The 14,159-nt window shown below is 29.5% G+C and overlaps 1 protein-coding gene and 1 long non-coding RNA gene across 3 annotated transcripts; one reads left to right on the forward strand and one right to left on the reverse strand.

The window, feature by feature from the left end:
* Positions 1 to 4,243: 4,243 nt before the first annotated feature.
* On the reverse strand, positions 4,244 to 7,012 carry LOC120074999 (zinc finger protein CONSTANS-LIKE 16-like). The gene is made up of 2 exons (XM_039028129.2): positions 5,095 to 7,012; positions 4,244 to 4,730 (listed from the first exon to the last, which is right to left on the reverse strand). Exons 1-2 carry the CDS (start codon positions 5,899 to 5,901, stop codon positions 4,482 to 4,484), a joined length of 1,056 nt encoding a protein of 351 aa, XP_038884057.2. The 5' UTR covers positions 5,902 to 7,012; the 3' UTR covers positions 4,244 to 4,481.
* A 3,762-nt stretch (positions 7,013 to 10,774) lies between these two features.
* On the forward strand, positions 10,775 to 13,842 carry LOC150036784 (uncharacterized). Of its 2 annotated transcripts, XR_016529347.1 has the most exons (5): positions 10,775 to 11,365; positions 13,153 to 13,257; positions 13,330 to 13,402; positions 13,481 to 13,540; positions 13,666 to 13,842. It is a non-coding gene; the product is annotated as an uncharacterized LOC150036784 (long non-coding RNA). The 2 variants fall into 2 exon arrangements; XR_016529346.1 differs by lacking the exon at positions 10,775 to 11,365 and having other exon boundaries at positions 12,015 to 13,257.
* The last annotated feature ends 317 nt before the right edge of the window (positions 13,843 to 14,159 follow it).

Here is a 14,159-nt window from a genome sequence, read left to right on the forward strand (position 1 = left end):
GTTTGTGAAGAGAACGCATTTACAAGTGAAGAAAGTCCTCAACTGGTATATTCTTTTAATCTCTTGTTCATTTTCCTTATAATCATGCTGGTAATTTAGTAGTTTGAATGCATATCCGTTGATCTGAATATATATGTGGAAATTCTGTCACAATGAATTGGAAAGATCCACTTCCGATCATAGGTATTCTTGTATAAGAGTTCCTTTAGTAGATAAATTGCTTCTTTAAATGTTGATTCTGGGGCTTGAACAATGAGGCATCTCACCCTGTCTTAGGTCGAGATGGGTTCAATTATAGTTGGACTATGACTAATTATTAATCAGAAGGATCAGTGGTACTTAAAAAGTTATATAACTATAGGGGTAAAATGGTAATTTGATCCAACTTTGCTTATAGGCAATTTGTGAGGGGTCAATGCTCTGTTGGTTGGTTATATCCAATGGACACAAAAATATATTTACAGTGCGAAAAGTGTAGTTGTCGATCTTTAGTGGGGTGATTGACAATTAATGAATGTTAATTAATTTAATTAAAGAATTTAATTAATTAATCAAATATCATTGGATCTTTAATCTATAGGTCCATAAAGTTCCCTTATTAGTTCAATAAGGGCTAATGAGAACAAAATTAATTTTCGCTTAATTTGAATTGTTCAAATTAATTAAAGAAAATTAATTGTATAAGATACAATTAAATAATGTATGTTGATATATTATAATGTATATTGATATATTATAATGGATGTTGATACATTATATAGTTTTATGAGAGAAATATATATTTGAATATGATTCAAATATTAATTCTATGAATATGATTCATATAGAAACTATATGTTTAAACTAATGTGAATATGATTCATATTATATATAGTATTATGAGAGAAATAAATATTTGAATATGATTCAAATATTATTTATATGAATATGATTCATATAGAAATTTTATGTTAAAATTCATGTGAATGTGATTCATATTAAATTTATATAGTTTTACAGGACTTTGAATGTGATTCACATATATATATATATATTTTTATGAATGTGATTCATATAAATACCATAGGTTAAAATTAATATAAATATGATTCATATTAATTCCAAAAGTTATTTGAGAGAATAACAAACTATTGGTTATATTATATGTGGTATAATATAAACTATAGTTTATATGTTATATGTGATATCACATATAATTTATATACATACATATATATATATATATATATTTTCAAATTTTGAATTTGAATTTAATTTACTTTGGGAGTTATTCTCTCAAATTTTTTGTTAAAATAAAGCGAAGTGGTTTATCTTATTCTTTCATTCAATTACGTGAAAAATAGGAGAGAGAGGATGATCAACCTCTTCATCCCTCTCAATCTCTCTACGTGGGTTTCTTCCTCTTTTAGAAAACTTTCTCAAAATAAAGATCTATGTTCGCCAAAATTATTCTAAGCGAGCCCACGAAACTCAGCTGTGATTCTCACCTTGAGAATAACGAGGAAGATCTTGTGATGGTTTCTTTTTCCTTGTTGTTGCCGCTATGTTTGTGGTGCTGAGTTTGGGAGATCGAGAGAAGCAGTCCGTGTTCGCACTTGGGAGAGAAAACAAGAAGATGGTATCTTCAAGGGTATGTGATATCCTATCCCTCTTCTTTATTTTCATCATAGTACAAGCATCTTAGATTAATTATGTTTATCCATGAGTTTTCGTCGCTCTGAATTACTTTGAATGTGTTCTTTAGAACGAAATTTAGAGAATACGACATCCAATTTGTTTTCGCTGTGGGGAATTCCAATCCCTTCAAAGAGATCTAAGTTTACGTACACGGGAGAAAGAACCAAGATATGAATTATATTCAGGCGGGCCAAGCCTTTACCCTATGTTCTCTCCTAATGTGTTAGAGATTGTTTAAACCTCAGTTCAATATGTTAAATTTTATTTAAATTTAATATTATCATTAATATGGCCCATGTGCAATATTATCAACTATTTTATCTTTTAGAGCTATTATTTTATTAGGCTAATTAAGTAAAAGATAATTCCTAAACTAAGTAAGAGATAATTAAAAGTTAAGTCCCTAATTAAACATCCTAATGAGAGGTGTTTATATAAAAGATAAAACTCTAGGGAATTGGTCATCTATCTGCCACGTTAGATAGTCCTTTTCTCCTCATCAAGAAATCTAATTAAGTTCTAAAGGAAGGTCAAGAGCGAGAAACACAATACCTAATTAGATCATTATCATGGATCAATTATGTTACTCTTACTCATGTTATTATGAAAAATCATCTAGTTGAAAATTCTTGACAATTATTATTTTATACAATGTTAAGATTTTATCGTAGGATCATGAAGTTAAAATTTATGCAATAATAAAATTATATTTAATTTAGTCCATGATTAAATTTTTTTTTTTTCTAGAAATATCATGTAAACACTCTAGCTAGCAATTTAAATTAATGCTAGTTCTATCATGATCAACTATAGAAAATCAAGTCTATTTATCAATTACATTTCTAGGTTAAGCGGTCATTGGGCAAAAGACGTTTGGCGGTATTGCATAATGCTTTTGCTTAGTCTTTAATTTAATCTAGAACAATAATGCATATCAATTCATCAAGATGTTGCATATGTTAAGTCATCAAAAACTTATCTATCATAATGATCAAACTTCTCAATAACGACTCATCTACAAAAACATCACAGTGATTCAAACTTCTCAATAAGGGCTCTTATTTTTTATTATTGAATTTTATGCTTGTTTTACTCCTAATTTATCCGTTATGGTTTTCAATTTCATTACAAAAATTTTGAGTTCTTAGTCGAATTCTAAAAATAATTACTTTTTCTAATTTTCAAAATTAAGCTAACTTTTGAAAATATTATAAAAAAAAATACAAAAATCATAGTGTTTGTAAACTTAAATTTAAAAACAAAAAAATAAAAAATAATTCAAATGATTGTTATCGGATCTTAGTTTTTATTTTTGGGTTTGAAAGATTATTCTTGTTTTCTTGCTCTTTCTTTACTCTAATTTTACATTTGAATTGATATAGTTAAATTTCATACATGAATATATATATATATATATCTCGTTTTTAAAACTTGTGTTATTTTGAAAACATCCATAAAAGATGGATAACAAAACAAAGAAATCTATAGGGGAAAATAATACTTCCTAAGCATGGTATTAAATATTCATTGATTTATCTATATTTCTATCCATATTTTCATATTTTCTTGAGTTTGACATTGAAATGAATGGTAAATCAAAATTTCTATTCTATTGTAAACAACCTAACATTAAAAAGAAAAAAAAAACAGCAACAAAATATCGCTAAAGTAAATATAATATAAATAACAAACATGTTAGCTTGTTTAAAAAGTGCAAAATATTTAATTATTAATATAATTATTTAAAAAAATATATTTCTATAATTTTTCAATAAATATCCATCAACATAATCTATATTTTATCAATATTTTCGTGTAATGAGACCTTGATATTTTCATCAACATCGACATTCTAATCCTTGCTTTTAAAATTAATTTTTAAAATAAAGATAAAAAGTGAACCAAGCGATAATATATCTTACATAACCTATTTATTTTTTGGTTTTTAAAACTTGACATAGATGTTGAAAATATACGGTTAGAAAATAGATAATCTAAAACAAAAGAACCCATGCATAATTGAAAGAATATTTATAAGCTGGATTTTGAAAACTCAAAAATTTACTAAAACGAAATAGTTATTACCAACTTGCTTTACTTATAAGAATATGTTAAGTTTAATATTACTTGAGCTGAAATCAGATAGAAACAAAATTCAAGATAAAAAAGCCAAGACAAGGACTAAAACGACGATAGCTTTGGGTCAGATTAGCCACAAGCCAAAAAAACACATGGATCCAACTCAATCGGGATAGAAATGAGGTCATGGCAAGCTTTCTTGGCTCAAGGGTCTGCAATTAGCACACCCATGAGCCAATACTAAAGAGGAAGATTGGAAATCCTAGGTCATGTAATCTATCATTATAACCATTGAAGGGATAACTCAATTCTAATTGCTTGAACATGCATCTTAAAGCCTCTCAATAACTTGGTGTGACAAGTACAACACTCTAGACTGTTTTTTTTAGGTCACATATCTTCCTCCCTAGTCAAGAAAATTTGTGAAGTAATGAATTAAACATTAGTTAGAAATGCAAATATTTGAATGAGATAAATAGAACATATATGAAACCAAGTAAAGAGGGATTCAAATTTTGGATTAGTATACTATACTCTATTCGGATATAACAAGTGCAAAAAGAAGAGACTAAGGAAAAGATATAACATAAGAAAACTAATTCTTATAAGCTTTCCAATAAGCTTATACAGATTAAACTATGATGAACTTATTTATGATTGGGTAGAGACGAGCAGTATTGATAATGTACATGAAGTTTGTTGATTTTGATTGGTTTAGTATTCACTTAATTAATACTAATAATGGGAAGAGTTGATTGTGCAAAAGGCGTTCTCTTCACAAACCTTCCTTTCATTCTCGGCCTCTTCTCTGCATTCAATTTTCGTACCTCATACCTTATTTTCTTCGAAAATAACCTCGTTCGCCGCTTCTCCCTATACCGTGAAACACGTGCCTCCCTTCCGCCGTCTCCCATTGCTGCCATGTTCACTCCATATTCTCCACATGTGTGCCCGTAGCTCACTCCACAAACCACCTACAGATATCATTATTAATGTTAACATTTTATTAATTCATCGGTAACTTTTGATAATCAATTTATTCTTTTATCTTCTATTTTTAAAATAATGTATTTAAAAAAAAAGGATAGATTTTTGTTTATAAAACATATTTGAATTGTAATAACTATTTTATTTTTCAAACTAAGCTAATAAACACTATTACTACCTCTATATAAGTCATTTTATTTTGTTACTCACAAATTATATCTTTAAAAATCAATCTAAATTTTAAAAACTAAAGATTTTTTTTTAAAAAAAAATTAGATTTTATTTTTAGAATTTAACTAAGAATATAAATATTTAAAAAGTTAAAAAGGAAAGAGGAGAGTAGAAGAAAACCATGGAGTTAGGCCAGGGTTGGTCAGGGTCAAAATCAGGGCGTTCTCCGTTGGTCCATGGAGACTTAAGATTCCCCCATGCTTCAATTACTGCTTCACAATCCAATCGCAAACTCAGTACTCTTCTCTTCTTCTTCTTGCTTTCCAATGATTCCTCTTCTTCTTCTTCTTCTTCTCTTTCATTCTTGACCCCCACTACCACTGGTATCTTCATCTCTTCAATATTGAACTGCATCGGCATCGGCATCCGCATGGGCTCTCCCACCATCAAATCCACCTCACTCTCAAATCCCTCCCCAACTCTCCAATAATCCTCCTCCACTTTGACCAATCCCAACCCCTCCATATCAAAACACTCGTTCTCCAAATTCCTCCCCAGCAAGCTCTCCACATCCGCAGCAAAATCCGAAAGATCCAAATCCAACTCATCATTATCATCAACCAAACTCGGGACTCTATACAACGCCTGATCTTCTTGATCTTCCTGGGACCCGGAGACCGCGTCGTCCGTCTCCGGCACCACGGATATCAGGATGTCCTCTGATTTGGGGCGGGGACGAGGTGTCCGGGGCTTACGGGTGAACCCAGAAACCCAAGACGGGGTGGAATTATTGGTGGCGGAGTTGAGGCGGAGGCGTTGGTGGCGACGGGCGAGTGGGTTGGCGGAATGGACGGCGGTGTCGCAGGATTGGCAGAGGAAGGCATCGTCTGCGGCGCAGTACCATCGGGCTCGTTTCCGGACGCAGCTGTCGCAGGCTCTTGCGGTCTTTCCGCCCACTGCGTTGGCTATGCTTTTTTTTGACATCATTTCATTCAAACTTTACTGTTCCACTTTCTTCTTCTTCTGCTGCTGCTTTGATATTACGAATTTGTGAGAAAGAAAAGAGAAAAAGGGGGAAGTAGTCAGAGCAGTAGTGAGTTTGCGAAAAATTGTTGGCGTTGCTGCTTTAACTTACAGCCTCCAACGTGTCAGACTCATGGCCCACACTCCCCCCATCGCTTGTCTTTTTTTTCTTTAAAATTACAAATAAAAATTGGATAAAAACAATTACAATTACAACACTTTATCTACCTACTACTTCTTGCTACAATTTACTCTCTTACCAACTTCTTTTTACATTAAAAATAAAATGTGTTTTATGTGGTAGTGCATCTTAGATTACATCTATAATGATTAATCTAATGCTCTTAATTTTAAAAAATTAACACATTACAAATTTTCATTGAAAAGCTGTCTGGGTCGCAAATAATAACAAAGAATTTGATTATGTGGGAATCTGTAATAAAAAAAAAAATGTATAGTTTAAAATGCACCAAAATAATTTTTAAACTCTAAAATATCTTCAACATCTCTTTTCTTCTTTTCGTCTAATTTTAATCCACATAAAACATGAAAATTTTGTTTGATATCCTAAAAAGGTTTGTAAGGAAAGGCTCAAATTTGGTGCAGACTCAAACAGATCAAAGGCCACCAACTACTCAAGCCCAATCAACTACACCTAGGGTGCACCATGCGTGAAAAGCTCGACCTTATCCAAGCACATCCCTAGCAAGTCTCCCAATTATGGGAACTTTCACTGGCCTAGCTAGTTTAACTTATTTTTATCCAATCAAGAAGGAAAAATCAGAATAGTAGGAAACGTAAATATGACAAATACGAATACAAGATCGTAAATAACGTAAATTTGGCGAAATCATAATCATTGAGACTCTTATATTTGGTCATTCAAAGTGCTAGATAACAATTCAAGACATTTCATGAACCATAATTCAAGAATGAGTTGTGTAATTATTGTATTCGATAATTATTTAGAGAAAAATAAAAACATAAACTGAAAAAAATCAATAATAAATCTAAAAATCTCTCGATGTCTAAAGTGAATAAAGTGGAAAAGAAGAACAAAAGTAGAGGATGGTTCGGGAAGAATATGTTTTGTTGTGTTTCGCTTTAAAGGCTGTGACCCACATCCTTGCTCTTTTCACAGTCTATTAGAATAGCGATCTGTCTTTCAACCTTGCACTTTGAAGGTTATCCATGCAAGACAGAGAGAGAGAGGGGGAGAAAAAGACCTCTTTTTTTGTGGCCATAGTAAAGTCTTATCTATTTTCCAATTGGCTGATGCCCTAAATATAATCCTAATCTCTTGATTCTCATTGGCCACCTCTCTAATCCTAAGGATTTCCATGGTGGGGTACACACTATGAAAATGAACCCAATTTTGAAGTTGAATGAGACTTGTTTTTGTGGGGATTTCTTGCTTTGTTCGTCTCTCTTTTCTCACTTAAAAAGTTCAGTTCTTGTTTCAAGCTTAAATAATGGGTCCATTTTCTGGTCCCTCTTCAAACTATTCCCTCTATCTAGCAAAATTAACAAACCAACTAAAATTCTACACATAAACCACTCCTCCAAAAAAAAATATATATATATATATATATATATATATATATATGTCCATCAGTCTCTTTCAATTTAATTTTCACTCCCACAGTCACTCAATGAATTGAGTAGTTTTTACGTATTTTACAAATGTAGGCAAGATTTTGTGTGAGAATGTTTTTCTTAGCACAATCAAAATCCCTTTCAATATCTCGTTTTTTTTTTAAAGATAGTGTAGATTTTTAAAAGAGCTAGTAGTAACATATAAGTTGTGTATTATTGTAAAAATATGGAATTCTTCCTCAAAATATAACTATAATACGTTTTTTCGATTAAGGACGTTCCTACTAAAGTTGACTCGTTTTGATATCTCATGACTGTTATACGAGATTTTCTCTCTATTTCATACTTTTTTTTTTTTTTAAGAAACTACACCCTATCATGTTAGTATGTGAAATTTATACTTTGATTTTAATAAATTATTTCTTTTTTCAGAAACTATAATTAATGAAATATATAGTCTTTACACTTACTCGAATAGTTGTAACTATTTGGAGAGAAAAATAAAATAGAAATTCTTAAAATTATAAATGAAAAAAGGCATGATTCTCGGTTCAAACAAATCTCTACTATTAGATCGTGGTGTAAATCTATGCTCTAAATCACACTCATATATGAAAATGGTATATCTATTCGTAGCATAATGATCACTTTGTTGCGAATAGTTGTAAAAGAGTAAAAGAATGTGGTTGTTGTTTAAACATATCTCCACCATTGGACTTTGATGTTTCATATCTATGATTTGTGATCACACTCATAAATCAAAGGATACACCACTTCGACTTCAATACTTGTAATGAATGACAAAAAAAAAAATAGGGATGTAAAATATTTTCCTATCATAACCCACCCCATATGTATAATATAGATTTTTAACATAAATTTGCTTCTACATTTTATCTACAAATTTTTTTTATTAATGTGTTGTCTTTCTTTGTTGATGAATGATTTTTTTTTTCACTTGTATCATATGTAAAATATAGATTAATAAAACATAAATTTGCTTCTACATTATATCTACAAAATGTTTTATTAATGTGCTGTCTTTATTTGTTGAATATTGAATTTTTTTTTCACTTGTAGTTATACAAGATACTTTTTGTTGAAGATGTAAATTTAGGGAAAAAAAGAAGATATTTTTATGGTACCATGATGAGTTTAGAGTAATGGGGTCACCTTGTTCAATGAAAAAGGAAAAATAAATATCTTTTAAGTCTTGGGTCTAGTTTTTATTTAGTCCTTAATTTTCAAAATGTTATACATTTAATCTTTAAATTCTATGTTTGGTTTCAATTTAGTTCTCAAGTTTTAAATTGTTATAATTTAATCCTGAAATTTGAGTTTTGTTTCAATTTGGTTCTTAAGTGTCAAGATTTATATTTTTAATCTCAAATTTTTTAATAAATATTCACTTTCAATTATTGACATTAATTTATATTAATAATTAAAAATAAATATGAAATGAAATTTTTTAAAAATATTGTTAAAAATTAGTGAACTTTTTTAATAAATTATAATTCTTTTAAATTAATATTTATTAATACGTAAAGTGAACATTTAATGAAAAAAATCAAGGTTAAAAACATAAATCTTGAAACTCAGATACTAAATTGAAACAAAACTCAAATCTGATCAAGGGTGAAATTATAATATTTTGAAACTTAGCAATTAAAATGAAATCAAACTCAAAACTTAAAAACTAAAGCCCCGTTTAGTAACTATTTTATTTTTTGTTTTTGTTTTTTGAAAATTAAGTCTATGAACACTACTTACATCTCTAAACTTTCTTATCTACTTTTTATCAATGGTTTAAAAAATCAAACAAAATTTTGAGAAGTAAAAAAAATAGCTTTCAAAAAGTTGTTTTTTGTTTTGGAATTTGGCTAAGAATTCAAGCACTATACTTAAGAAAGATGCCAATCATTGTAAAAAATGTGAATAAAATAGGCTTAATTTTCAAAAACAAAAATAAAAAATCAAATAGTTATCAAATGAAGTCTAAATATATTATATTTTGAATTCTAGGGATCAAATGAAAACTAAACACAAAATTTAAGAACTTCTATATTTTTCTCGCAAGGAAAATAATGTACCCAAAAAGGTGCTGACTCTAAAATATAGAATATGCTAAAAGCAATTTTACTAGAGATAAAATAGATATAATTTGAATATTTATAATAGATAGTAAAATAAGGGAAAAAATCTAAAAATATATCCTCTCTTAAAATATTTACAAATAAAGAAGTGTTAACTTGTCAATTTTTGTATTTTTTTTTTTCAAATTTTTAATTTCGCTTTCCCTTGTCTTGTCTTATTGCATACCTTCTTCTTCCTTTTTTTTTTATTTTTTTATTTTTTTCGATTTTTGCTTCTTTCCTTTATTTTATTTATTTTATTTTCTTTTATTTTCTCCAATTTTTGCTCCTTCACTTTCTTTTTTTTTTCTTTTCTTTCTCCAGTTTTTGCTTCCATATTTTGCTTCAAGATTTTGCTTCTTCTATTTTTTTTTTATTTTCTTTTCTTTATTCGTTTTTTACTTCTTCTCCTTCTTTTTTTGTATTTTCTTTCATTTATCTGGTTTTTTCTTCCGTTCTTTTCTTTTTTAAATTTTTCTTTCCTTTCTCCAGTTTTTTCTTATTCTCTTTTTCTTTTCAAATATTACCACTTTGTTATATATATGCAATTATTTTATCCTTGTACTACATATTCTATTATTTTGGGCTTGAATTCTATTTATGCCGATATAAGTTTGTCCACTTTTAAACCTTCTTTTGAGTTAAATTACAATGTTGAGTCCCTAAACATTTATGTTATATATCTAATAGGTCTTCCAACTTTAAAAAGCATCTAAAAAATTCTTAATTTTCAATTTTGTGCTTAATAAACCCCTAAACTCTAAAAAATATATAAAAATTGTAAGTTCAAGAACATATAAGATATTTTTAAAAAAAAAAATAGGTGACCTACCAAAATTAAATATTAAAGAACTTATTAAAAATCTTTTAAAAATGAAGGATGTCACTGTAAGAATTTTGGGTTTTAATGACGGTTGAAAAAAGTGAAATCGGATGTATAATGTCGGTTTAAAAAAAATGGATCTTTAATGTCGATTTTAAACCGACATTGAAGATCGGCTACAATGTCTGTTTAAAACTGACGTTAAAGGCCTCTCTTATTTATTTTTTTAACTTTATTAAAAAAAACATCTTTTTCATTTAATATCAAATCTTCTCTCTCATTTCACTTCTCTTTTACCAAACCCTCTCTAGCTTGGTCGTGCGAATCACTTCCAATCGTCATTGTCACCAGTGTTGCTTGGATCTCCGTCGTCGTGGGTATTCTTCTGGTGGTGAGTCATCGTCGTGGGTGTTCTCTGGTGGTTTTTCGTCGTTGTGGGCGTTCTTTCAGTGGTTTTTCGTCGTCGTGGGCATTCTTCCGGTTGTGGAAATGGTTCTTTCGGTGGTTTTCAATCTATAGATTTGGGTCATCATCCGGTCCAGCTTGTTCTGGTCTTCATCATCGGCGTAGATTCCAGTCTTCTCCTTGGATCTATAGATTCTGGTGGGTCAACTTGCCGTTTGTCCAACTTGTTCCGGTCGTGAAGGTGGGTCGCCAGCGTGGATCAATAGATTTAGTTATGGATTTTTCCGATCCAATCGTCTATTTGCCCGATCTACTCGTGGGTCTTTCGATCCAGTCATCGACGTTGTACTTTTGAAAAATGTGTCGTTTCAAGTCTATTCGCAAGGTCTGGTGCTCGCCGGCGTTCCAATCTTCGAACTCTGGTTCGGATCTCTTCAAGTTTGTGGGTTGTTTAAGTTGTTTGCTTGGAAAGGTAAAATTTTATTTTCATATGAATTTTTAATTTAGTAATTTAAAGTTATTTCATTCATTTTATTTTTATTTTAATGATTAAGCTTATTGAAATTTTGAAATGTTGGAATTAAATTAATTGAAGAATATATACTTGGTTGGTAGTCTTGCTTGGTGTAGTTTAGGTATAAATCAAAATCTTTTTCTTTCAATTATATATAAACTAATTTGGTCTTACTTGGTTGACTAAGTTTGATTGGTGTGGTTCAAGTGTTATTTCATTAATTTTAGGTTTTGTTCCAATGATTAAGCTTCTTGACATTTTGAAATGTTGGAATTAAATTAGTTGAACAATATGTACTTGGTTGGTAGTCTTGCTTGGTGTAGCTTAAGTGTAAATCAAAATCTTTTTCTTTCAATTATATATAAACTAATTGGTCTTACTTGGTTGATTAAGTTTGATTGGTGTAGTTCAAGTGTTATTTCATTAGCTTTATGTTTTGTTCCAATGATTAAGCTTCTTGAAATTTTGAAATGTGTTGGAATTAATTAGTTGAACAATATATACTTGGTTAGTAGTCTTGCTTGGTATAGTTTAAGTGTATATCAAAATCCTTTTCTTTCAATTATCTATAAACTGATTTGGTCTTACTTGGTTGATTAAGCTTGATTGGTGTGGTTCAAGTGTTATTTCATTACTTTTATGTTTTGTTTCAATGATTAAGCTTCTTGAAATTTATTAATGTTGGAATGAAATTAGTTCAAAAATATGTACTTGGTTGATAGTCTTGCTTGGTGTGGTTCAAGGGTATATCAGAACCAATTTGTTAATGTTTTAGGTTTTATTGTTGATTATTGTTAAATTTACAAGCTTAGGGTTGTGTAATTTTTCCTTGTTATTGTTTGTCTTTTTTGTAGATTAAGTTGAATATCTTACAATCATGGATAAATCATTGATGAAAATGAATTGAATGTCAACTGAGTATGGTCTAGGGGTTGAGATGTTTATCAAAATAGTCTACAACATTTAAATATACCGAATGTCATGAGATGTCCATGTTTGAAGTGTGTGAATGCAAAGACTCTAAATGTGAACACAATAAGAGATCACTTATTTTTTTAACAGTATAGATAGTTATCAGACATGGATTTTTCACGGTGAATCATTACCGATTAAGAAAAACAATGAAAATGTGTCTATTATTTTTCGTACTTTGAATTGTTGTAACTTTAGTTATGGTAGGACCATTCAACAATTAAGATTGTCGGCCACTCCTCCAAATATATGGACATCAATGACACCATCAAACTCTTGAACGAACATGTCATACACAACATGAATGATGTAGACATGATCCATATCAATTTGAACGAGCATATGATTGGAAGAGACAAATTTGTTTATTTAGGCCGTGATGATCTTATCCAATATTGAACTATCGTTGAAATTGGTTACATGTGTATTTTGACATACATTGCGTAAATATTACTCATCTAGATTCACAATCTTCATGTATATCTTGTTTCATGTTTAAATAATATCTTTTACTTTGTTTGGGTATCTTTGGGATGAATGTGACCGTGATATTACGAAGAAGTTTTTTTTTATAATTGATCAAGCAAAAATATCGTCGCATGTAAAGTCTCGAGATCTTCGATCTAGAAATTTAGCCAATCAACTTGAAATGGCTAATTTGAACCATTTAGTTCTTATTCCATATAATACAGGGTAAGTAAATACAAATTCTTTAGTTATTTTTAATTTACATTATATGCGTACTAATATTTCAAAATTGTTGCTTATTATAGTTATCATTGGATATTGATTGTAATCAATCTACAAAAAAATTGTGTTTATGTTTTGGACTCTATTCGAAATAAGGTTCAAGAGGATTTTCATGGAGCTATAAATATGTAAGTGTAACTAAACTTTCTTAGCTTTTAATTGAAGTATTTATGTTTAACTAATGTTTTCAAACTATTTAGTGGATTGAAAATATGGCAAGCCAAGCACGATCTCCAACACCATCGGTCTTCTCCAAAATGGAAACCTGTAAAGGTAAATTTGCATTCATTTTTTAACAATTTATGTTCATTCAAACATAAGAATAATTGTTTTCAACTTCTTTATATGCAGTGCCCTGTCAATTAGATTATAGGATGTGGGTACTATGTGCAAAAGTATATACACGAAATGGTGCATAATCCTACTACTCCCATTACTAGCCTCGTACCTAAATTATTTGTTTTTTATATACTAGCTTTAATTTAGTAAATGATGTAAACTTATGTTGAGTTTATCTTTTTTTTTTCTTTTTGTAGTTGAATACAAAAAATGTATATACCTAAGGAGAGATTGACATAATTCGAACACAATGGGTAAGTTTTGTTGGCTGATTTATGTAAGGATGCACTTTTTTTTTGTCTCAATAGAATGTAAATGCTAGCTTAGAATGAATCTTGATGAGTTTTGAGTAAAATATGCAAGTTTAGAATGAATCCGAAGCACTAATCGTTGGTTTGTGGATAGACGAATTGCTATCTAACTATGACCTATTTATTAAAAGACTTATGTATAATTTTTTTGTTTATAGGGTATTTGGTGTAAGTATTTATGGAAGTAATAATTGATATTTGTGAATGAGAAAAATGATTATTAATATTATAGAGATGGTTGGTGATTATATATGACATTTTCCTTTATATGAAAACAAAAACGAACACAAAATTGAAGTCTTGTTTGATAACTATTTGATTTTTTGTTTCGGTTTTTGAAAATTAAGCCTACCTCCAAAATTCTTTCTTTGTTATCTACC

This window comes from Benincasa hispida, chromosome 4 (assembly GCF_027475165.1).
Source record: "Benincasa hispida cultivar pf3 chromosome 4, pf3_genome.v1.1, whole genome shotgun sequence".
Lineage (NCBI taxonomy): Eukaryota > Viridiplantae > Streptophyta > Magnoliopsida > Cucurbitales > Cucurbitaceae > Benincasa > Benincasa hispida.

Coding starts and splice junctions, on each gene's coding strand:
- LOC120074999 (XM_039028129.2), bottom strand. CDS start 5,901: ATGATGTCAAAAAAAAGCATAGCCAACGCAGTGGGCGGAAAGACCGCA. Junction 4,731..5,094: donor AACCCTGGCCTAACTCCATG/GTTTTCTTCTAC, acceptor TGATATCTGTAG/GTGGTTTGTGGAGTGAGCTA.